The 25,823-nt window shown below is 41.8% G+C and overlaps 2 protein-coding genes across 3 annotated transcripts; one reads left to right on the top strand and one right to left on the bottom strand.

The window, feature by feature from the left end:
- The first annotated feature begins 313 nt into the window (after positions 1-313).
- Positions 314-7,132, top strand: LOC128426479 (potassium channel subfamily K member 1). Its single transcript, XM_053413366.1, has 3 exons — positions 314-1,011; positions 3,324-3,728; positions 5,847-7,132. The coding sequence occupies exons 1-3, from the start codon at positions 660-662 to the stop codon at positions 6,143-6,145; spliced, it is 1,056 nt and encodes a 351-aa protein (XP_053269341.1). The 5' UTR covers positions 314-659; the 3' UTR covers positions 6,146-7,132.
- On the bottom strand, positions 7,133-25,823 carry entpd1 (ectonucleoside triphosphate diphosphohydrolase 1). 2 transcript variants are annotated; one of them, XM_053413365.1, is made up of 10 exons: positions 25,591-25,823; positions 14,464-14,591; positions 13,571-13,688; positions 12,128-12,278; positions 11,635-11,794; positions 11,295-11,498; positions 10,518-10,775; positions 10,001-10,114; positions 9,760-9,897; positions 7,133-7,737 (listed from the first exon to the last, which is right to left on the bottom strand). In XM_053413365.1, the coding sequence occupies exons 1-10, from the start codon at positions 25,604-25,606 to the stop codon at positions 7,531-7,533; spliced, it is 1,494 nt and encodes a 497-aa protein (XP_053269340.1). In that variant the 5' UTR covers positions 25,607-25,823; the 3' UTR covers positions 7,133-7,530. The 2 variants fall into 2 exon arrangements, with proteins under 2 accessions (XP_053269340.1, XP_053269339.1); XM_053413364.1 differs by lacking the exon at positions 25,591-25,823 and adding an exon at positions 15,759-16,581.

The following is a 25,823-nucleotide window of genomic DNA, read 5'->3' as shown; positions in this document are numbered from 1 at the left end:
AATAAATTACACAAATCATTTTCCTACCACTACAACAAATTACGAGTAACAATACAAAAAAATGTTCACACTAACAGAAGGGTCAACACTTCTTAAAAAGCCATGCTTGTATTTACTTAGTTTCATCGTTGTGTGGTTTTATTTTGTATGTGTTATCATTATTTATTTATAGTTTAGATTCTAAAGTGATAAATCTGTGTCTCTAAAGAAATCTGAGCCTCCAGTAAGTGAAGAGCCTGCTTTGTTATGACTCCAAACACCAAACCTGTTGAACCTGTTGGAGAATGCAGCTAACCCCACACATACACGTATACACACGAATACACACATAAGTTGCCATAGTCACATTCTGGGACTTCATATAGTCTCGGATTCCTTTCAAGAGACTGTAATCAACATCTGAACCGTATACTTCATCCCAAACAGCTTCTATCTCCAACTCAGGGGTTTTTAGGAACAGGTACACACACGCACTCACACTCGCACACTACCTGGCGCAGTGAATGACCGACGTCACAACCAGTTTCCAATGGCACATGAGGAATGAGGAAGAGGAGTCATCAATGGGACAGAGAGAATACAGCCCTCACTAAGCATAAAGTCGTGTGAGAGTAAGTCACTGATACACCAGGTGTCAACCATCACTGGAGACAGGGGGGATGTCGCGCTGCTGTGCTGGAGGCTGGTGCGCCGGGTTCGTGGACCGATACCGCTCTGCGCTGAACTTCGCGCTGCTGGTTACCGGCTACACCTTCTACCTGATCGTCGGCGCCGGGATCTTCTCCACCATCGAGCTGCCCTACGAGCTGGAGCTCCGGGGCCAGCTGCAGGAGGCCCGCCAGGAGTTCCTGCGCAACAACACCTGTGTGTCCGACGCGCGCCTGGAAGAGCTACTGGTCCGAGCGCTGGAAGCAAGTAACTATGGCGTCTCGGTCCTGGGGAACGAAAGCGACCGCAACTGGGACTTCGCGTCCTCGTTTTTTTTTACCAGCACCGTGCTGACCACAACAGGTGAGGCCCGGACACAGGTGAGGGGCTCCAACTCTTAGACACTGCGTGAGGTTTGTCCATGGGCTGGAAGTGAAAACCCAAAGCTGTAGGTGTTTAGTAGCTCCTCATGAAGACATCCTTTGTGAAGAGTTTTTAAGGTTCATTCTAACAAAAGGCTCAATGGCTAAGACTCCCCCCAAACACTTACATTTTACCAACAATGTTTTATTTTCAACGAAAAAGTTCAATAAACATCTTTCATAGTCCAACATTACTTATTCCCCAATTCTCTAGAATCTACAATTGTTGTTTGAAAAGTTTAACCTTGACAAAGGTTGTCTCCTCCATTAAAAGTTGGCTCATTTCTGTGTTGAGGGGGATTTCAATTAATCATTTATACTTCATGGAACATTTACAGCTTATTAGCCATTAATCCCAACTCTGTGTTGGTCGATTCAGGTTATGGAAAATACCTCTTCCGGGAATTTATCTATTTACTAAGTTCTAAATTGTGATAAAACACCAGAATACAGTAAGATATCACTTCTGCATTAATACAAGTTTGAATAACTGTGTGACCATAAATGACCGAACTCGTTTTTGTAAGACTACATAAAGGTAATATAAATTTGCCTATGAACATTGAAACAGCTTCTGATTGTTGTTATCATTCCTCCTTTTCATACAGACTACAAAAGTTCCCTCTAGTGCTTACAATGAAAGTGATAGAGGACAAAACCTTTAAAATGTCTTAAAAAGTGTATTTGAAACTTGATCTAATAAGAGGCTTTTGCCGTCTGAGTTAGTCAAATAAGTATGTTGTCGGAACTTTCTCTTTGTGTTTCCATCAACAGTGACCTTCTGTTAAGCTGCAGTGATGAAAGGACAAATGACAACAAGACATTTATGTATCAGAAATCTGTAACTTCGGAAGATACTCACCTGATCCCAGGCTTCACATTAGCTCATGATAAATAACAGGACTGCGGATTTTGTTCCTCATCACATAACACAGCAGTTGCATCAGTAAGGGACAAACAAAAGCCAGGATGAATAGGAGGAGTGACTGCAGCAAGTAAAACCAGTTCCATTGTCTGTATGGGTATCTGAGAATCATTTAAGACATTCATTTTTTTTTAAATATTTTTATTTTACATTAATTATTGTATTTTATTTGTATTACTTAAATTTTAATGTATGTTTAATGTATTACTTGAACTTTAATGTATTGCGTTTTAACTGTCCATTGGTCGTATCACTCCAGCTGTAAGCACTTTGGTCAACCAAGTTGTTTTAAACGTGCAGTATAAATAAAATTGACATTAAAGCTCAGACGCAGGACAATGAAGTAAAATTTCTCCCAATCAATCAAAAATGTATTTATATAGACATTTAATAAATGTTATACAATTGAAAGTGCTAGTAAAACAGGTAATTGACAAAAAATAGGATGTAAAAATGAATTAGAAATGAGTTAATCATTCAAATTTTGAGACTAATGCATTCCAAAGTAATAAATAATAGAAAAGACATCAATAAAATAAAAGGTACAATAGTACTATGAATGCAAATAGAAGTAGTAAAAAAAAACATGAACTATTAAAATAAACTACACTAAGATAGTTAAAGGTCAGTTAAGTTAAATAGAGTAAAAGTAAATAATTATGATCAACACTTAAATCGTATAAAGATATTATTAAACTACTTGTTTGCCATAAATGAAAGATTTAATGTGAGTACCGACTTTTATGTGACTGCTTTATATTTTATCATGGAAAGCAGTCAGTGAGAAACAATTATTTGTGGGTCACCAGTCAAGGACAGAAAGTAAACTGTTTGCATAGTTATCTTTTAGGGTGTTTAAAAGTTTATATTTACTTTAAGAACATCTTGTGAGGCTTTAGTTGTTGCAGCAGCTCTTATTCACTAAATAGATGCGGGTTTGGAAATGTTGGTGGGGAATGATTGTGGGTTTAATGAGAATTAAAATCCCTGGAGCTCCATTAACCCATGTGGCTGTTTAGCTGTTAGTTCTGCTGAAAGGAACTCATTAAAATCCACATAGACCCCACTCACCCTCCAGCCCCCTGTCGTGTAAACATACATAGGTTAACTTCATAAAAAATGTAAATTAAAACTCCATGAATAATTAACTTATTTATTTAGCACGGTTATTAACAGTTAAAGTCGTGGACAGAAAAGACATGCAGCTCTTGATTGAGATTCAATCTTTTTGTCTTTCTCGTTGTAAAGCTTCACAGAGTCCAAATGGCGCCTACAAGAATCTCACTGCTATAATTAAGACTGTGCTGCATTTTCATTTCCGCTTTCAGGTTATGGTCACAACGTTCCTCTCTCAGATGAAGGGAAGGCCTTCTGCATCTTCTACTCCATCTTCGGCATCCCCTTCACCCTCTTCTTCCTCTCCGCCGTGGTGCAGAGGATCATGGTCGTGGTGACACAACGTCCGGTGTCCTACTTCCACCGCCGTTGGGCCATGTCTAAATCGAAGCTTGCCTTGATCCACGCCACCTGCCTCACCATCTTGATGACCCTGCTGTTCCTCATCATCCCGGCGTGGATCTTCATCAGCCTGGAGAAAGACTGGAACTTTCTGGAGTCTCTGTATTTCTGTTTCATCTCTCTGACAACCATTGGCCTCGGAGATTATGTCCCTGGAGAGACTCACAGTAAAGAGGCCAACCCACACCCGCAGCTATACAGGCTGACTATTACAGGTGAGTCGATGGCTGAATATATGGCCACTGCTGTCAGGCGGAAGACTTTTATCTCCAAGAGTAAAAATATTGAGCAATTATGGACAACAGGCTTTTGCAGCAGTTTTTATTGTAGCCCGGGTCTAGAACAGGTTTCACGAGGCAGAGCAATGCTGAATTGTCCAATTCTGTACAACAGTGAATCCCAACTATAGACTGTAAATCAAATTGAATGGAGCGTCGCCACTTCCTCCAAACATCCAGGAAGCAAGCCAAAAAAAAATAACAACACTGCCATTCTGCAATATGGACTTAATGGTGGCGCTAGAGGAAAAGTCAGAAGAATCCTTTAAATTAAATTAAATAAAAACCACACGTATGTAAAAATCTTTTCAAAGTATCCAGATTTTATTCAGGGAAGGGCCCAGAGTTCTTTAATCTGTTTAGCCCAATCTTGAGTAATTAATGTTGAAGGTGTGGTTATCTTGTTTCTCTTGTTTCTGACGACACACTTTCATTTTCCTGAGATCCTGTTTTCCCCTTTAGTGAACTGCAACTTCACCATTGGAATTATGTACGTCTCTTAAATATTTTAGCAATCTGTATTGCAAACACAACCGAATCTGTCAGGAGAGAAATGTGGCACCATGTCAACAAACACCCGTGTTTAACTATTCCCAACAAAACCAGTAATAGAAATCTCTGAAATCAATATAAAAACAATTTAATAACACATTTCCTTTGAGACTTCACCCTTTTCCTCTTTGCTGTAATAACTCCCCTTAAATGGAAATAAGACAACAACCTGAATCAGGCTCCCAGTGTGATCAAACTCCATATGATCTCCCTTAGATACACACAACTCACACACAAGCCAGCACATAATGCCATGATAGTCCCCAAAACTAGTTTCACTTTCCAGAGCAGCAAATTCAAAGTGAGGTACCTTGGTCTAGTTGCGTGTCCGATGTCTGTCGGCCTCACGTGACCAGGTGTCCGGACATGACGTTTCCTCTTCCACCTGGTCCTGGAAGCCCCTGGCATATCCTGGTGTTAGCTGTTAGCTTTGTAGCTTCTCGGTCTGTTAAATCCTCACAGTTTTCCTCCTTGAAGACGATGACCTGACGCCTCCGGCACAAGTTGTGTTAGCTTAGCAATGGCTAAGAGGGCTAATGCTAAATTAACTCTGTGTGCTAATGAGCTAACACGCACCTGAAGCTAAAAGCATTAGCTACAAACACGACTTTAGAACAAGTTCGGTTAGAATTTTTCTCGAGTTTCTCTCAGAGAATGTGCAGGAAAATATTTTACCACTAAAAACACAAAAGACATTTGTTTGTGCAAACTTTACACGGAGTAATTAGTGAGTCAAGGGTCCACATCGCAATCTCACTCTACTTCCGGTCACTGCGCCCCTCTGAGTTACCTCCAGCCAATGAGAGAGCAGCATTACTCTAAATCCCTCACACTACTTCCTGTTACTGCGACGTGCCCTTCACAATAAAACGAAAATGTTAAGAGCTCTACATCCGTTTCTTTTTACACTTATTTAATACACTGAGCCCCTTTAATTATTCATTAAACTACCCCTTTAACCATATTTATGATCTAACCTTACACCTCATGTGGGGTTTCAACTAAGTAAATGCTAAGAAGTTATATTTTCTAGTCTTGATGACCACACAAACTGCTTCACAGGACAGTTTTCTTATTCATCGTTTCATTCGTACAGTGCATCTATATTGTGCAGCACTTTCTCCATCCCACCCAATCACAGACTGTTGGCACAGCCATCAGGGGCAATTTAGGGTTCAATATCTTGCACAAGGACAAATCGTCAATCTGGGAACGAACTGGAAACCCTGTGGCTAGTGGACAACCTGTTCTGCACATACTTTTATTCTTAACAATATTTTTATTAGAGTGTATGACATTTTTAAAAGGTTTCGTACATATTTCCATTTTTTCGTTATCTACCAGCTCATGCTATTTTACCCTTTTGGCTTCCCTGATTGACAAGTTCAAACAAAGCCGTGACTGTTTGCCACCCCACCCATTATTAATGGGCCAAACCTTAGTAAGATCTTATCAGTAACATGCTGCCATTGTGTGTGTGTGTGTGTGTGTGCGCTCCCCCAGTCTACTTGCTGCTGGGCCTGGTGTCTGCCCTGGTGGTGCTGGAGACATGCTGCGAGCTCCCACAGATGAGACGCCTCCGACAGAGGTTCTACCAAGAGAGTGTTCGGGAGCTGGACTCCGAGACCACCAACATCATCGACCGGGAACACAAGATCGACCAGCTACGTGGCGTCACGGATCATGTGACAGATACTCTACCGGTCATCTCCTCTGTGTCCGAGCAGGCTGCATCTTTACGACAACTCAGCAAGTCAGCCCCTTACATCCCAGTGTCGCCTGATAACAGAAAACTGAGATGACAGTTTAAGGGACTGGTGTATGAATTATTGCCACATATTTTGCTGCTCGGGACATTCCAGCAATGACCTCAATCTTTATACAGACTCAGGCCATTGCTTGTGCCATTTAATTGCTTAAAAAGTGATTGCTTTCTGCAGTTGCCAACATCAACACGCATTTGTGTAGCAGCAGGAACCGCCCACAGATTATCAGGATGCCGTTGTTTTCTTGTTCTCCCCTGCTGCTCCCATTCCCTGCAGATAAGACCTGGATCTGTGACACAGAGGAAGGGCCGGGCCCCCGAACGGAGGGAAACCCCACGAGTTTCCACTTCCTGCCAAGGTCTTGAGGCAGTAATTCCAGCACAGCACAGGATTTCACACTCCCTTTTTGCACAGTGTATAATCTACAGCGGTATTTGCATAGGAAATTTGCCTTGAAGTGAAACAAGCAGAACGAGGCACAGCATCACTTTGGGTATTGTACATTATATGGAAGAATTCCGAGTAAAAGATCAAATAAGGGCTAGGACGTATACATTCCTTTTTTCTAAATGCTCACAGGTGAGGATTGGCCTTCAGCACCAGATGGCATGTTTACATTGTGGTGTTTACACTGAAACATGTTCCCTGTGGCCACTAGAGGGCAGCACTTTCCTGTTGTATACAAAACGGTGTTATTGAAGAATACAATTAAGGTGCAAGAATAAGAGTAGTAGTAGTTTTTGATAAAAATTATAATTTGTCAAAGTTGTCTCGAAGCTAAAGTGAATGTAAATGATATGGTGGCGGATGTTTTGATGCCTTTAATTTAATTTTTTTTTATTTTATATTTGCACATCAGCTTAAAGAAGGATATGACTTGTGCTTCAGGATTTTTGCTGCTGTTTTAAGTTGTAATTTTAAGTTTATGGGTTTTAGCATGAAGAGCAGAACTTTCTATCCCTCTGGATGAGGTATGGAAAGTTAACGCAGCATTAAACATGATATAATTTCCCCAACAAACAATTTATATAAACTTGGGTCGTTTTATTTATACAGTATCATATTCACATTACAGTTCGAAGCACATACTGTACATGCAGACTGATGTGGGTGCACACATTCAAACGCACTCACGCATAAACACAGTAAACGTCCTTCAACCAGGGAAGCAGAGCTCACACCCCCAGTGAGAGAAAACAATTGTCCTCCTGAAATGTCCTTGAGTCCGTGTGAAGCTGCAGGACTGTTTGTCGTGCAGCAGAGGTCGACCTTCGAAATCCTCACAAAGGCTGGAAAGTGTCAAGTTGACAATCTTTATATTCACAAATTGGTAAAATAGCTCATGCCGGCACACTCACAAATCTCCACATATTCCCTTAATCACCTTCACTCAAACATACAGTATACATGTTGTGTGTGTTTTATATAATCTGTGGATGCTTGGAGCACCGGGGCCAGAGGGGACGCAGGCTGAAGATGAAGAGGACGAAGAGCAGTAATGCGATGACGGTGACTATGGAGACGTAGCCGGCGTAGGGCAGAGGCGGGGAGTCGGGGGCCTCGGCTGGAATCATGTTGGTCAGGTTCAACATGTAGCCCAGCGTCCAGCCTGCGTCGCTGCCTTTTATCTGAACGGAGCACAAGGAGAGGGATCGTCAAGAACTGATCGCTCTGATAAACAGGAAAATTGTCTTGTAAATCATCTGCCATGGCCTTTACAGCCACTAGATGTCAGCCTTACGGAAAACTTATGGATGGTTTTTAGACCATATATTTAGACGATGACATTTATTCCTCCAGCCAAATTTGGAGAAGCTGTTGTGAAGGTTTTAAATAGTTTTATTTTAATTTTTTTGGAAGATGTTTTTACTTATTTCAACCACAAGAGATAGTGTTTTCATCTGAATCCATCTATATAGACACACATAATTAAATACAAACTGATATTTTACCCCATTTGAAACAAGAAGAACTGATGATTACAGGGCATTTAATCCAGGCCTGAATTATATTTAAACAATTCAGTCACAAGTTTAATTTTCCATTGTGCAGGGCAGACTTAATCCCCCATCATTACCATGCGTCACTGCTGCTGGGATGAAAATGAAGACTTCACTGAGGGGTGAGATGTAGGTTGAAAATGTCTCATATGTATATCTAAATGCCATGTCACGCTCACAGCTACATGGCATTGTTCTACCGGCTGAGTATTACGCAGGACTTCTTCTATGTATTAACTTTATAGAGACAATAAAAGAACCTTTGAATGTTCCACCTACGTGTTTAAACGTGACCCTTATCCTATCCCCACCCTTATTTAAATCCAATAAATCCCTCACTATGCAATCGGCAGCTCAATCCGGTGATGCTTCTTTTTCATGAAGGAATGAGACATGTGACACGTTACAGTTGGAAAAGTACTGATGTAAATAATTAAATAGTCAAAAGCTGAGTCATATGTAGCTGCTTAAATTTAAGGGTTATGATATTGTTCATATTGGCTCATTGTGAAAAGGTTACTGGGACTGTAGAATGCCTGCATCAATAACAAATGGTAAATGGACTGAATTCATATAGTGTTTTTCCAGTCTCATCAACCACCAGTTTTATCGTACAAGTCGCGTTTACAAATTCATACAATGCCTCTGCAGCACTATTTTTATTCATGTACACATTCCCACAGTGTTTTTATAGCACTTTATCCAGTAAAACACCATTCATACACATACATTCATGTTCAAGGACACTTCAGAATGCAGACGGGAGGAGCCAGGGATCAAACCATCGGCCTACTGTTTTGCAAGTTTCTTTTCACTTCCTCTAACATTACGAGAAAGGGCAGGGATTAGTTTGGGATATATTAGTGTGTGCAGTTTGGTGCAGCCTAGCTTGAAGTTGGCTCTCGGTGGAGGTAGTGTTATAGTTTAGAACATAACTTGGACTATTTGAACCTGCTGCTCCAGCATGTCCATTAGCGATATTGTGCCTACGCTGTTCAATCATGCGTATATGTAAATTGTATGTAGCAGATGAGGTAATTTCTTGTCATTTGGTTGTGGTTTGACTCATATATAATGCTTTGTTGCTTTAATGACCAAGTAGCAAAAAGTTAGTTCTCTGGTTGTGAGGTTTGTTTGGGTTTTGGGGGGGGGGGGGGGGGGGGGGGGGGGGATTCTAGACTGAGGCCATGCTTGAGTGATATTATGTTTTCTCCAGTATACAGAATCCAATTAAAAGGTTTTTATGCTACCACAATTACTTTTTAAGCTATTATTTAAAAAGATATGAGGTTCACGGTAATATGCAAGGAATGAGGTATTTGTTCAAAGGGTAACCCTGAGGTTGAGGAACTGGCATCGAAACCTGCCATGCTTAATCCTAATCCCAGCAAGTCTTGAAATAGCCCTACACAAGGATCGGTTAAAATCACTGATTGTTCTGGACTTTCCTCACACTCACACACACACATACACTCACGCACACACACACACACACACACACACACACACACACACACACACACACACACACACACACACACACACACACACACACACACACACACACACACACACACACACACACACACACACAGACACTGTCCACCTTGCTGTGAGACGCAGGAAAGGAGTGGAATGTGATCTACTGACCTTCTTGATGAATTTTATGTTGGGGTAGTTCTCTGAGGTGAAGTTGTATCCTTTGGTCAGCAGGGTGACGATGTACGTGCCTGAGAAACAGTACTCGGCCAAGTACTTTAGTTTGACTCCTGGATGCTGCTCCTTTACCTGTTCAGGCAGGTCAAAAGGTCACAATCAGTCAGGACACAGATAAGGTGTGAAAATAGATTAACATGGCTCTTCCTCTATTTGTGCATAAATATTTCCAGACCTGGTTCCAAGGGGTAGCACAGTAGCGTGATAGCCTTTCCGTGACAACTTCCAGAGGGATGGATGTGTCTGTCAGATTGAGGAAGTTCATCACGAAGTAGTAAGCAGAGAAGGCCTAGGGAGAGACAGGAGGGTCAGAAGGAAAATTAACATCTTAATAAAATAAGCAGTTTATAAATGCTGTAAGAGTATACATTCTCAGTATCTGACTCACACGGCTTTTCATGGCCACAGGCAATTGGGTGTAGTTGTTTTTTTAAAGTAGTTCCAATGCAAGTGATCACAGTGAAGCTAATTCAGAGTAAGCAATACAAATACACCCCTCCGGAAAATTTCAAGAGAAAATCCACAGTTCACTGCACGTCTGAAAGCAGCTTTGGCCGACTGGGATTTAAAGATCAAAAGAGATAGAGGGCTTTCAAAACATACAGATATGTGTCCACAAACAGCACCCGGGCCAGCGCCTCATCGCTCACTGATACATGGATAAATAAACACTGACAGCTGTGTTACCCTACCCCAAATGGCCCCTGCAACCGTGGCTGGAAGACCTCATTGAAAGAGCACTGGCTGTATTTGCACTCTGTGAAGTTGAAGATGCGTTTGACGACTTCTTGGCACCGAGAGAAGTTTCCTTTTCCTGTGTGATTGAAGGTGGCAGGAGCTCCCTGGGGTTTCCTGTCGGACACGCAGGGGCTGTCATAGAGGACGGAGTAGTTCTTTGTCTCGGTGTAACCAGGGTGGAAACAGGGATCTAATATTGTTCCTGGACCTGACTAGGAGAGAAAGTGAGATACAGAGAAGACGCTAATTGAATTTAGTGTCTGTGTTGGGTCATTCCTTGTCAAATCGGCTTTGGGCCACAAGGTCACAGATCTTAGTGAAATTTGGCATGCTGATCACATGAGAACAAATGGAACCAAAGTTATATGGGTCTCGAATTCCAATTACAAGAGACATGGGCTAATGACAGGTCGCTTCTCAGAGAAATTGTTATCACATCTTTTTAAAGCTCCTTTTCTGCTCCATATTTATCTAAACAGTTTGCGATCGCCAATATGAAATGAACAGCATTATGAGCTATTATATCAGTTAAAGTTGTATTTCAGAAAATACACGGCGGCCAACTCGAGCTGCATTTTTCTTATCATGTGACATGCCTCACACTCCACAATCCTATATCATACACACCCTCCCGATGTGACGCTCTATTTAAGCTGCAAAGATTTCCCATCTCTCCATTTGCTAGTCAATGCTTCTGCTTCCCTACGTCAGCATTGCTTCCTGAAGTTTACCTTAGTCTGTTGTGCCAGCGTCTTCCGTAGTGCTTGGTCTTTCCCGTAACACAGGAAGCTGTGGGTGTACAGGTTGTAGTCATTACCGTAGAGCCGGAAAGCGACAGCATTGTCAGGGGAGTCGGATCCGTCAAAATTGTCGGATACAAAGCTAATTTGAGTGGAGGCCCCGCCAAGGTCGAGGGCACCTCTGGTTTGCAAGTTCTGCAGGAGACACAAAAAGGCTGGGAGGTCAGTGCATGGCAGGAGAGAGAGGACAAGCTTGCATGGGACATACATCCTGTGTGTGTGTGTGTGTGTGTGTGTGTGTGTGTGTGTGTGTGTGTGTGTGTGTGCAAACCTGTTCGAGGCGATCGTCCAAGTAGTTGACCGTGACCCAGCCGAAGGCGCCCTCTTCCTGGCCGCTGAGGATTCTCGCTCCCTGAAAGGAAAAGGGGAACTTTTGCAGCGCTTCCTCCACAGCCTGAAAGACCTTCGTCGACGCAGAGCTGTCCTCTAAACTGCATGAACCCACAACAAAAATGTATTAGATTGATTCACATCCACAAGGGAATCAATACAGCAGCACATAAATAATAAATAGACTGCGTCTTATGTAATGCACTTGACAGCAACATATTCAGGGCACAGGCAGTAAAGTTCACGTTTGGATAAATCACAGAACGGGGGTGGAAAACACTCTGGGAGGCCTCACCTCCACTCTTACGGTTAGGCCTCGGATAATGTCGCACTATAGTGTCACATGATCAGGCCGATTGTGGCTCTTGTTTTTCTTTCTTTCTGATGCATGATTTAGGTTTGATTATGTGGACGACTGCAGAAGTGAACCGTACTTAAGTAATCTCATCCCTGCAGTGGCGCCCAGGTAAAGAGGGGTCTCGCTGTGTCTCTTTACAGGGACCTTCTGCCTGGCCTGCTCCAAGCACTTTGTCAGAGACGCCCCGGCTTTCCACGGAGCAGACGCGTAGCTGGAAATACCTGGACCTGCACGAAGAACAAAACAGGAAGGTGAAGTCTTTCTTTCATTCTTTATTTAGTGACCCTAAACCTAGCAGGAGGAAACGTTGGGTTGTCATATCGTGAAAACTCGTCTTGTGTACATTAAGTCCAGCAATCATTTTCATTGTCTAATTTGCTTGTTCTTTAATTAATAATGAAAAAAACGAACTGTCCGAGCCTTTATTAACTGTAAATAAATGCAACAAAAAATCTGGACTATAAAATCTTTTTTAGAATTCATGAATATTTAGTGCAAACAAGACGACTTGTTTATAATTCAGCTTGAAAATTGTTTTTGGGTAAATCATTTGTGTCATGAATTTATAATGAACCAAAACAAAAAGCAAGGAAATTGTTAATAAAGAGATTCTTTCATCTTCTTATACAATAATCCATCAGGTCTGGATTTTTAAATGCTAATGAGTTTTTATAAATCGACTGTGGCTGCAAATGGCCCTTAAGATTTACAGCTAAACAGTTTAGAGCTGAAATGATTAGTCAAATGTTTGACTGGTGGAGCCACAGAAACATTCATCTGCAATGATTTTAATAATCAATTGTTCATAATTCTTTAAGCTAAACTACCAATTATCCAGCTCCAGCTCCACCAATGTGAGGATTTTCTGCTTTTGAGAACTGAATGTTCCAGAGTGTTGAACTAAATAACGACATTTGAGGACGTCACCTTGAGCTTCATGAAGTTGTGATGCAATTATTTCATCATTAATCCAGAAAATAATTAGTCGCACTGTCCAGATTTAATTTGTGTGTAAACACAGATGGACGACATGATAGCTCCCCAATACTGACACCAAAGGGGCTTGATCGCCCCTGGGGGCTGGCTGCAGTACAGGTCATAAACCTTGTCTCCTCCATGTTAGTGGATGGAAGATAAATAAAGTAAACAAAGTATCCGTCTTTCTCAAAGCGCTAATTTTTTGGGGGAGAAAGTTTGGTGGCAGTGGAATGTTTCAGCTTAATTTCTGTATACTGGCGGGAAGTGAACACGTGTCGTTAGTCTTTATATACAGTAAAGCAACAAAAGTATAATGCTCAATTAGTGATCTATGACGCATGAAACAGTGATAATAAATCCATCATTTACAACCCTCATAAAGTTTGTCATATTAGAAGGTGCAACGAACACATTTGCGAAAAAACATTTACGATATTATGTAAATCTAATCTCACTTGGATTTTTGCCTCAGTGAGCTTTAGCGGCTTTACACCTGCATGTGTGTGTCTGTGTAACACATTGTGTGCAGCAGATTTTTTACCATCGACTTTGCAGGAGAGCGTCTGCTCAACTCTGCCAGTGTTGTTATCTTTTTCTGCAGGCCACTCGTAGATATACAGAGCCGTGTGGGAGGATCCAGCGTCCAGCACGATTCCATACTGTGACAGAGAGAGAGAGAGACTGTCAGGGATCCAAGCTCACAGCTCGGGGATGCTAACCCTGGCTGACTCCAGTTCAGATATAAAGATCAAACGCCAAGCATAAAGATATGATGGAGATGATCCTCCACTTTACGGTGTGCTTTCGTGCCAGATGTGAAATAAAGTTTTTGCATGTGCAGCAAGGGAGGATTCAATGGCCTGCAGGCCTGCACAAAGCACAACATTCACCATAAGACGGAGGAAGATCTCATCAGCACAGTAAAGAGTTGAGTAGTGTTCTGTTCTTCTAAAAGATCACAGTTAAAGATAATAATAGCTTTTTTATTGACAAGGCTTATTGGAAGCTGAAATTTAGCATATTAACTGTTGAGAGTTTGGCATCGAATTTCAGTACCCAACCCAAATTAGGACTCTACAGCCCATTGACAATGTTCTTATGGAACTACTACTGTATCAGAGATATATTTCCATCTGTGCAGATAAAAAAAGTGATTAACTTATTCAATAAAACAGCAGCACCACATAGAATATATAACTGTCAGAGTCCAACTGGGCCTGTATTTTAGGACAACAGCAAATTGTGATTTATTATTGTTATCATTATTCACTGGCCATATTCGGTGATGGGTTCGTAGAACCAGTGCTGCAGTTTGAGCTCACTGTGCCAAAGAGACCATATGTGGCTTTTTTACTTTGGAGTCAGATCCCCCTGTAATGCACACACACAGAGAGCAGGCTCCGGCCACTTGGTTATTTCCCCCCCATACCTTACCTTGTACTTTTGGGGGAGAGGCCTGTTCTGCAAAACTGCTACCGTCACCAAGGCAACGATCGCTATGACACCAATCACAGAGAAGATGATGGTCACCGGCGTGTGCCAGGGGTTCTTCTCTTTCATGTCTGAGAGCGGGGGCGTAAAGACAGGCAGACAGGAAGGAGAGGCGAGGGGGTTCGTCGGGGGGTAGAAGAGGTAAACAAGGATTGGAGAGTGGGGGAGACACATCGGAAAGAGAGACAGAGGAAGGGGTGTGTGTGTTAGGCAAGTCTTGGATCCAGATGTTGAGTGATGTCACAGCATGTGCGTCTGAGAGAGAGGCTGTCGTGGGGGCTGCAGAATGTGTTTAACCGTATTATTTTGTAACCCAGGACTACAGATGGATTTCTGGGTTGGAGTATCTGAAATCACATCAAGCTGCTCATTGACTCTGAAGGTGGGCTGAGGTGGTTTCAGCCACAGCACATTTTGAAAGGGTCTTCCCCTCCGACAACACCAAAGTATTTCTCTGACGCTGAAAGATCAACGGAGATTCCCACTTTTTTTAAATGATTAAAAGGAAACCAGCAAGGGTTTAATCACCACAAACATGAGAAGTGTGGCCCTCAATCAAAAAGACAACTCTTGTAACGCGGTGGAAACGCAGAGGTACTGTAATTCAAGGTAGAGACATGATCAGTGATTAATCATCTCAACATCCTGTTAAAGGGATTTTTCTAATCTCGGATATATTTGACTCCCTCGGGCGCTACTCTGTTTGGTTTCCGTTCCTTCCTAAGCACTCATTGACTTTCCACTGTTGATTGATGGGATTTGACACACACATGCACACACACACACACACACACACGCACGCACACACACAATATATATATATATATATATATACATATATAACAAAAAATATAACAACTTTTTTTCCGCATGTTTCTTAAGGGACAGATAAGGGTGTTGCAATCTGTATGCACATGGCTATTGTGATAGAAAAAAGGCTGATGAACAACCCTTATCTTCTACACAAACACACACTGTCTCTGTCGAACACACACACACACTCACACACACACAGCTGTTTGATAATCACCAAGGTATGTACTGGCAGACAGTGTCCAGGTGAACATGACACAGAAGTACACACAAATTGTTGAAACAGAGGTGTCTATAAAAGTACAGTACACACACCCACACAGACACACACTGACCTTTGTCTACTGTGGGAAAACACAGACAATCTGAAGCGTACATTGCGTCAAAGCACCCACAGTGAGCAGAGCAGAGAGACAAGCACTTACCTCTGTCGTCTACTTCAATGAACTTACCACCGGCAGGGGAGAGAGAGAGAGAGAGAGAGAGAGAGAGAGAGAGAGAGAGAGAGAGAGAGAGAGAGGGAGAGAAGGAGGGGGGTGAGGAAGGGTTAGAGAGAGTGGAAGTGGAAGGGAGAGGAAAAAATGTGAGAGCAGGAAGAAGAGAGAATGAACAGAGGGGAGGTAGCACGGGTGATAAGAAATGGAAAGATTTTTGTTTTTGTTTTTTTCCATCGTGGCCGGACAGAGGATTAGAATGAAGCTGTGTGTTTGTGTATTTCTGGCCGAGCGGCTCTGAAGCACTGAGTTTTTGCATTTCCTCCCCGAGACGGGGCAATGCAACCGATCACTATGGAGACGCAGCTAAAGTGTGTTTCTACGTGTGTCAGTGCACTCTCGTGTGATTTTGAATCCCTTAAAAGGATCTCTCTCTGTCTCTGTCTCTGTCTCTCTCTTTCTGAGAACGAATGAGAGCACTACTCCCTCCCCCTCTCTCCCTCTGTTCATTCTGTGGGATGTGTAGGAGGGAGGGGAAGTGGGGGACTCCCTTGTTTAGCCATTTTTTGTTACTGGCAAGCTGTGATGTCATCTCTGTGACGGATCGGGATCCCCGGCTTTTCTCTGAGGCTCCCACTGTATGCGTGTTTGTGTGTGTTTGTGTATGTGTGTGTGTGCCTATTGGAGTGAGAAGAAAGAGGTTGCTGGAGAGCCAGTGTGTGTGCAGACCCAAAACATGACCAGCCTGCAAATGTGTTGATCCATTCACAAGTCCATTCTTTTATTTTCCCATCTCACTTAACTCACAAACACTATTAAAACATGCACTGGAGTACTTAGGTTATTTTAACACTTATTACTGCTGTTTGACCCGCACACGCACACACGTACACAAAGTCAGTGTTTATGCTGGAAAAGGTCCCAAGGTAGTAACGAAAACAAACAATCACACAAACACAGCAACAAGAAAGTATTCTATAATTGTTTGACCGTTTCCAAGTAAACAGCCAAAGTTCATATCTTTTCTTCCACATCGCCCCAATCTCTGTGTGAACTTTGTCCCAATTTGAGATCTTTTATCTTTGTCATAGTTGCCAGCATAGTATCCCTGTCCGTCTCATATGAAAGTTAAATTCCCAAGAATGTATCTCTGAGCTTTAAATTACTACGACATAAATTTTTTACATTTCAAAGCAACATCAGACTTCAATAAGCAAAATAAATACAGAGAGATGTTTGTATACGTGTGTGTGGTCGCTAACTGATTTATGAGCCTCCATAGGACCGACCCTCTGAAACTTGAACCCCTTCTGACACGAGCCTTAAAACAGGTATGTGTTGCGGTGTCACTCTCAGGCTTCTAAGTGGATGTTTCCTGATTGGATTTAGGTTCACTGATCGTCTCCAGTGTTGCCACATAATGCAAACAAATCTGGACAAAGCAGACGTCAAACAAAAGGCGATTACCAGAGCTGACTGGTACAAATCCAACAAATATACCCATCCACATAAAGCAGGCTCACTTCACAGAAAATCTAAAATAAAAAACCAACTCATGCTGTTTTGTTCTGAACATTTTCTTATCTTTTTCAAGAGTTTTGGTGAATTTATTTACTTTATTTTACGTTTATTGCTATTAAGTAAATGCATGTGTTAAAAAAGCAGTAGCATCAAATGTTGATGCGACTCTGACTTACAAGTAGGGGAGAGCGGGGTAATGTGGGACATTTTTTACATTTGCTCCCCTCTAGGTGAGCTAAACTGATATATCAGTAAAATTTACACATTTCCCATTAATTCAGGATGTTTTCTAGCAATGGAAATCATCAGAATGTCTTCAGGACAAAGGGCAGTGAAAATATGATTGTTTTAAAAAAAGTGGTCTTGTGTCCCACTTTACCCCGCCTACGGCTACGGGGTAAAGTGGACCACTTACTTTTTCCACTTTAAAACTACCATAACAACACATGTTGTAATAGTTAAAATCCTGACAACCACTAATATCGGACTAGTAACAGAATCATGGGGATTGGTCAATTAAGCACATTTATGATTATTATGATTCATGTGATCTCTAGCTTACCTGCACATTGTTTCTCTGTTCAATTGGCAGGGACAGGGATATTGTTTTTCTCTGCGTATTCAAATGCCAGTTCACAGCACTTAACTGGAGCAAGGCCATGGAACTGGTGAGCTAGGTGTTTCAATTGTTTGGCAAGCTCCTCCTCCACCTCATCTGTGAATATTCTCTTGGCCTCAGCTACTGCACCCCAGGCTACTGATTTTACTTTCCCTTTCTCTTTTTTCTTTATGAATCTTTTGAGGGTTGTCTTGTCAATATTTCTATCCCTTCCAGCTTTTCTTAAGGACTTCTTTCCTTGCATGACCTCAGCGGCTGCACTCTCCATCTCTGCGAGGGGTGTTTGGCCACAGGTTGTCTTCCTGGTGTAGTTTCTTGGCATGATGGCTTTTCTAAAATGTTTGACATTAAAAATAAAACATATATAATGTTATATAACACTAAAATATGTTTAAGACTAAACTTAACTTGTGCTTCATGGTGGGGTAAAGTGAGACACTGTCCCACCTTACCCCACAGCATTTGTCCCACTTTACCCCGAAGCCACAATTTTAGAAAAACAACATATCTTATCAATTCAGGCTAATCTTCAGCTGGCATCCATCACATGGTTTTATATGCTGGAAGTTCATCTGTTTTTTTTCCAGTTTTTTTCATTTTGTGAAAAAACATACTTTCCACAGCACCTGCACCAACTTCTCCTTCATTGGACGACTTTCAGTGGGCAGGCTTGACTCATCAAAGATTTTCTTTGAGCCACAATGCAGCGAAAACAAAGCCATTAAAAAATGCTTTGCCAAACAATGTGTGCCAGGATTTGTAATATAACATTTTCACATGCTGTTTGTCGAACGCATTTACAATTTATGAGAACATCTGCGATATATCCGTTGGTTGAGGTAAACAACACACATAAGAACAATAGATGACTCCATTAATGACCACTGACTGCAGCTTTAAGAAGCACATGGTGTTTACAGCCCAAATCCAACTCTACGAGCTGGGATGTGGTTACAGTAGAGCTGTAAAGAATTCCTGAGTTGACCTGAGCCTCACCCGTCGCTCCGCTTGCTATAAAATCTGAGTTAAGCAACAGATGGCACACTTCCTTTCAAAAGTCTTTCTTTCGTTTGCGTTCAGACAACTCACCTCGTTGTGTAATCCCTTATGCGATTGCAATGTTGTTGGTAGCCGACTAAACAGATACAGACACTCAGCCACAAGCGCATGTCGAGACAGAAAACAGGGCTTACCTGCACCACATTAAGAGCATGAAATCATCGGGTGACTCTCTTGGAACAACAAAAGAGATTCCAGCACCGGGCTCACAGACTACACAAACACACATCTGTACTTGAGGATATTTAATGACATAATGCATTCCTTAATGATCACAACCTCGTGCCTAACCTCAGGCCTTAGCGTATCCGAAATCTACTTGAATACCCCAAAAAACAAGTTGAACCCTTCAAAGAGCCACATGGAGGAGGGAGGACCGAGCAAAAATTACCCAAAGGTGTCCTCAGCCGACAACTGCAGACACACAAATACAATGCTTCATACACAGGCGCGCAGATTTGCATTTAAAACAAGTCCACACCAACAACGGCAAGAGTTAAAGGCCGAGAAGGCTTAACTACCCCCAAAATTATATTGGCAATTTTATGCTGAAGCTTTTTGTGACATATCTTTCTCAGTATGGGAAGCAAAGACGATATTTTAAGTGAGTATGTTTAATCTCTTACAAACAAAAAGGTAAATGTGGTTAACCAGGGATGGAGGATAAGTCAGTAATCCAAAAGTGAAGCCAAATCATTTGGATTGCCCCCCTGGTGGTTGGCTGCAGTTAATTTCATAAACCACCACCTCCATGTTAGTAGACGGGACATGGAGAAAGCTATAAAGTCAAAGTAGTGATTTAAGATGGTTCTTATCCCAATGGTATTTTGTTTTACTTAGTCATTTGGTAAAAACTGGACGAAAACATCTTGATTGACTGAGACCGCACAGAGTCTGACAATGGACGAATGCAGGATATTCTAGCTTCTCCGGAAGGAAGTGGAGACGCGTTGTGCATCTTTTATATGCAGTCTATTGTTTAAACCAATGAAGTACTTGCATTGTTTTATAAAGTAATGAGATTCTGAATGTATCTGTGATTCACAGTTGCTATATACTGTCATTAGGTCATTTCATCCCAGCAGGAGACACAATAATAAATCAGCAGCCCTCTTGTTTATCCTGTGCATTATGAAACTTCTGTCCAACTTTGTCTGCAGTTTTTCAGTGGTGTTGGTCGTTCACTACACCTAGGGTCAGTGGTTCAATGCCCGGCTCCTCAAAACATCGGAGAAGACACTTTAACCTGACATTGGATTAACGATAGTGTTGAGTTTTATGGGTGAATGTGACTCGTAGTTTTAAGTGCTTGGAGAGATCGTTAGGACTTGAAAAGTGCTATTAAACATGACATCTATTTACCATATCCACCCACCCCCGCCCACCCCTTCTCCCGCTGGAGCCGCCTTTGGTCAACACAGACGGACGACATCACTCATGCGCGCCGCAGTCTTTCCATCTCTGAGCTTTCTGTAAACAAAAATGTATTGTTAAGGTGAGGACTGGATGGTTCCCACTGTGTTCAAGGGAAGACGGAGCAGTGGGAAAGCACCAGCAGAGGAACAGAGGTGGAAAACATACTAACGTCTGCAATCAATCAGTGGATCTCTCTGACACCTTTAGTGTAACGCGAATAACGAGGAACTCTACGGATTAAAAGGGTTTTAGTGAGCAATGTTAATAAAGAAAAGCCTAAGTATGTGCTCCATCAAAGTTTTGGTTAGAAGGGAACAGGTATTGTAAAAAAGCTTATAGGTCTCGAGATTTACGTATAGCTTGCAGAGGGATGTTTAGATGAAGAGTATTCAGAGCATTTACGTACAAAAACTACAGCCAACAAGTCTGACACACAAAATACCATTCAGAGCACGAAACTTTTTATTTAACACACACACATTTGTGTCAAATGTTTGTGCAGCTATCCTTATAAGGACTTTGAGTTGACTTTCTTTCATTGTGGACTTCCTAACCAAAACCTAATCCCTCAATGTAACCATGATCCATTCATGATTAACTCTCACCTTAAACTAATCACAAATCACATCTCACCACTAATGTTAACCAGGACCTCAGAAATGACATTTTGGATCATTATCACCGGTGTTTGGTCCCCACGAGGTATACTGGTCCTGAATAGGTCAGTGTTTATCCTGCAGAAGGTCCCTAACAAGGCCACAAAAACACACACACCGACACACACACATTCTTCCTGCCTCATGTTGACCATTAACAATATTCATCCCCTAATCCTTAGACTTTAATCATCACAGAATGTAATGTTTACCACAACCTAACCCTGTATTTGTGTAGTCTGTCTGCAAAATGTAAACAGAAAGCAACATTAGGGAACGTCCTCAAAATAAATCTTAAAAATCATTCTGATTGTCCACAGACGTGTTTTACGTAGAATGGTTCATCTTTGTTTCCCCCAATGTGCCCTTGGGTTAAGTGGAATCTTGCTAGGGAAGTGCGTAATGCTTTACAGACCAACTTCACACACAAACAACTAGGAGCCTTCCGCTATTAGAAGCTAGCTGGCTACTTTCAGTACAAAGATCATGTCAGAGGCAAAGAGATTAGCTTCTAGAATATCTGCTCCTCTGTTCACAACTGCTGTGGCTTCAAATGTTCTCAGTCAGTCAGTCAGTCAGGAGTCCTGCACTGGTCTATTTCTGCCAACCTGCACCTGAGAGGCTCTGTTCCAGAACTTACCAGCTAACCGCAACTATCTGCAGGTCAAAACTTGACCCGCCTGGACCCTTTGACATATGACCTGCGACCCAATCCGTCCTCCGGAATCAAACACGCATACACAGTCTCTAACATCCGCTCAGATATGGCCTCCCCCTCCCCCCCCACCGTTTTGGTGGTTGAGCTGTGTTCTTGGAATCGTATCTGTCTATTTTTGCAGCACCAGTGCTACCACAGATGTCAACGTGTTTCCTCAGCAGCGCTGCGGCGATAAGAAGCAGAATTTTTTTTTTGCCGCTTTCTAACAAAGACGCTGAGACACTAAATCAGATTAGCTGTATCAACTGCTTTATACTTTCTGGTTTGACCTAAGATTACGAAAAGTGAGGGCAAAGCGCTTGATCAGCAACAGGTGGTTGGCTTCAGTACAAGTTATAAACCTGTGCCTCCTCCATGTTAGTGGAAGGGACAAGGGCAGAACTTAAAAGTCAGAGCACACATCAAATATATGTATCTCTGGTTTCTGTCTGTGGGTACTTTTTTATCGCACTAATGTATTTTGAAATGTTTGATGTTTGGTTTTAATTAGTTATTCATTACTATAAAATGGAATGAAACATCATGATTGACAGCTGAGACTGACTTGCGATTGGTCGAGCTTGCACATAATGGAACCTGGATACCGCGGCTCCATCCCTTAATCGCTCCCGTGCAGACTCTTAACTTCTGGGCGGAAGGAGGAAGTGGAGACCCATTGTCTAATCTTATGTACAAACTGTGCTCTAAACTTTACAAAAACCAAGTCTAAAGTTCAAAGTGACGTACAATCACCAGTACAACCAAATACAAGCCAACAAATATACGTAAAAAAGTCAAGTTCATAATTCGGTCCATCCTCACACCAACAAAAAGAGAACTGTGGAGTTACTTTTTGAAGTATCTTGAGGCCAAGTGGTAATTTTTCATTGTGCAATGATAAATGACCTAAAGGAGAAGCCATGTCTGTTGCTCTGAAACTTTGGGGTCATAAATCTGAGATAGAGATATAAAGAAAGACGTTATACATGTGTTACAACATAGGAAGAGAAAGAGAGAAGAAGTGAGGAGATGTTTTTGAACCAGCACATCCTACGAGGAGCTGTTACTCTGCATTCAGCGATGAGTCAAAGGACGAGACTGTAGGGGATCAACTGTGCGGCCTCATAATGATGGGAGAACAAGACAACTACGTCCCTGTGAGGCTGGTTGTAAATCCGCTGCCATGCTCTGGCCGTTGGGCTCTAACAAATCATGAGCCCGTGAGTGGATTCATGCACACGAACACTGAGGGCCTATTGGATGTGTTTCATAGGCGGAGTCACCACATATCGCTTAACAACGCGGTGAAGCAGGCATTGAAATCCCCAAATTAGCAAGACCAGAGTGTAAAAATACTCCTGTGACATAATGCGTGACATATATTGTTTTTGTACAAGTTAAACCACTTGTTGTAATTTGGCCCCAGTGCAAGGGACTAAATTAGAAGCAATGGGAGAACGAATCGTAAATCTGAAATGACAAATAACAGTCGTCAAACAGTTGCAATGGAGTGAACGTAAAAAATCGGAAAAAATATAGGTTATTCCTAATGTTATTTTTTCACTGGGATTTGTTTGTATATTAGCAGGATTATTCAAGAAAATCTGGGCGGATTACTACGAAATTTTGTAGACAAATGGGGGACAGGTCAGGGATGAATATTTAAAATGTTGGTGAGGATCAAAGGGTCACAGGTCGGATCAAGGAATTTAAATCTTTTTTACTTTGCAAGATTTTTGCCTCATTTTTCCACATGATTTCGCAGAGAATAATTTATGGACCTTGATTAGAAAAAAAACTGAGTTTAATGCGCGTGCACATGAATTTGGTGCAGATCCAAACCTGGATCTAGTAAATTTAAATGTGGTTTCATAAGGGGACTGTTGGGCCTTGTCAGAGGAATGTGCTCTCCAGAGTAGAATTGTATTTAAGTCTATTTAAGTTTTACTTACATGCTCCAACCTTTTGGTACAATCTAATGATCAAGACTTTTTTTTTTAATTTGTATTAATAGCCGGAGATAAAACAATAATTACAACAGAAAGGACTTTACAGTATGGCCTTACACTAATTTAAAAACCTATAAAAAGTTGTGTGCACTTCCCACCCATTCTAACAAACACACCGTTGTGCCTCGGAAAAACACTGTCCTTGAACTGTCAGTGAGCTTCTCCCTTCAACCTTTTCCTATTAATCAGACAGGCTTTTGTTTGTACCACGACTGACCGAGCAGCTTTATAAATACCAAGCGGATGTGAAACCGTACAGAGAAAAGCCGTCCGACACTTCCTGTAAAAAGGGAACCTCTAGACGGAATCACGGGACACAAAGGGAAGCGTTTCTGCTCGTCACAGGAAAGTGTGGTCCTGTCCCCAGTGGTGTTCAGAGCAGTTTGACCTCGCCCGCAAGACAGACTGACCCTAAGCTTCAGCAGAGAGGAAAAATAATCACATTTACTGTGTTTCTTTAAACTGTGTTGCTGAACATCCCTCTCTGGGATGAAATAATAGCCCCCATATCTGATTTAATTTCCACAATGGTGTTTACTTTCGAAGAGAACCAGTGGCTTTATCTTGACAGTTTAGAAAAGGTCATCAATCATGTAATATAAGCAAGTTTGACTTTAGAATACACTTTTGAGATTATCCAAACTTCCTTGAATTCATAGATATCCACGTTATCTAAAACAAACCTTTTTAGGTGAGCTCAGATGGTGTTTAAGGGTCGAGTCGCCCAAATTGCGGAAGCACAGCCAGAAAAGTTGTGTGTAGCCAAGTTTAATTTGTCTAAGTTTCTAGATTTGCTTCCTCAAATCCCTCAATTTGAATCGGTCACAGCTATAAGGTTCACCTATGTTGTTCTGGGGTTGGCACAGAAATATTTCTTAAATAAGATAATATAAAATAATGTCACACAAAACAAACCACTAAAATTTGATTTTCTGAATTTTGCTGAACTGTTCCCTACATCAGGAGTCAGATGCCTTGTCCTGGCAGGTTAGATCAGACATCTGTCACTCACAATGACCAAAAATGACTTTTACACGTTTACATTTTTGCTGTCGTCCAAATCTTGAATTCACAGAACAAACCCTTCAGGCGCAATGTAAACCATTTCTTTTTTAAATTACCTTAATAATAAACATAGCTTTAGTTTCATTTCTCCATTTTTCTCCAACGCAAAGGAAACTAGAGGTCGCAGACGTCACATGAGTTACTGTTTCTTTCCCTGATTGGATGAACAAATGTTACTTGACACTGGTCAACAAATGCTGCTCAGTCTGGTTCATACCGAGCATGAAATCTGGAACAGTAATTAGCTAATTGCTTTATGGAGCACTTGATGGATTGTCAGATATATCGACATATAAACTTTAACCCTCCCCCCAAAGCATTGAATCAATCAGATCATGTTGCACAATTACCCTCAGTCACATGCATTTTACCTTATAAACCACCATAAACCCCCGTGTGAACTTTAACTGCTCTGGTTATCCCGAGTCAAAGAATAACACAGACCCTCAACCCCCCCCTCCTAAATCCCGCGTGTACACACACACACACACACACACACACACACACACCGGACACACACACAAATACACAGGCACCTGCTTATGTCACCCGTGCGCACACTCAGGCATATGCAATGGAAAAGTCAAACACCTGCCCCACACTGCTTCTACAAAAGAACACACACTCACCTGATACATGACTGCTGGTACATCCTATTGCTGGATACTGGGAGATACGGATTTCCTGTGTGTTTGTGTGTGTGTGTGTGTGTGTGTGTGTGTGTGTGTGTGTGTGTGTGCATGTGTGCGTGTGCATGTGCCAGTCATAGCAGTACACCTACCTCTTTGTGCGGACATGGGCTCTTTCTCAGCAGCAACACAATGCTCTTTCTATTCTTTGCCCCTCTATCTCTCTCTCTCTCTCGTTCTCTCTATTTCTGTCTCCCCCTCTTTCTCTCACTCTCTTTCTCTTCCACTCTCTTTCTCTCTGGTAACACAGCCCTCACTCTCCCCAGTGTAACGTTTTTTCAGCACCTCCTTTCACATACACTCGCTTATTAAGGGCACCGGCTTT

This window comes from Pleuronectes platessa, chromosome 21, assembly GCF_947347685.1.
Source record: "Pleuronectes platessa chromosome 21, fPlePla1.1, whole genome shotgun sequence".
NCBI lineage: Eukaryota > Metazoa > Chordata > Actinopteri > Pleuronectiformes > Pleuronectidae > Pleuronectes > Pleuronectes platessa.
Note: the sequence above shows the minus strand (reverse complement) of the source record. Positions and strands in the feature narration are given on the sequence as shown.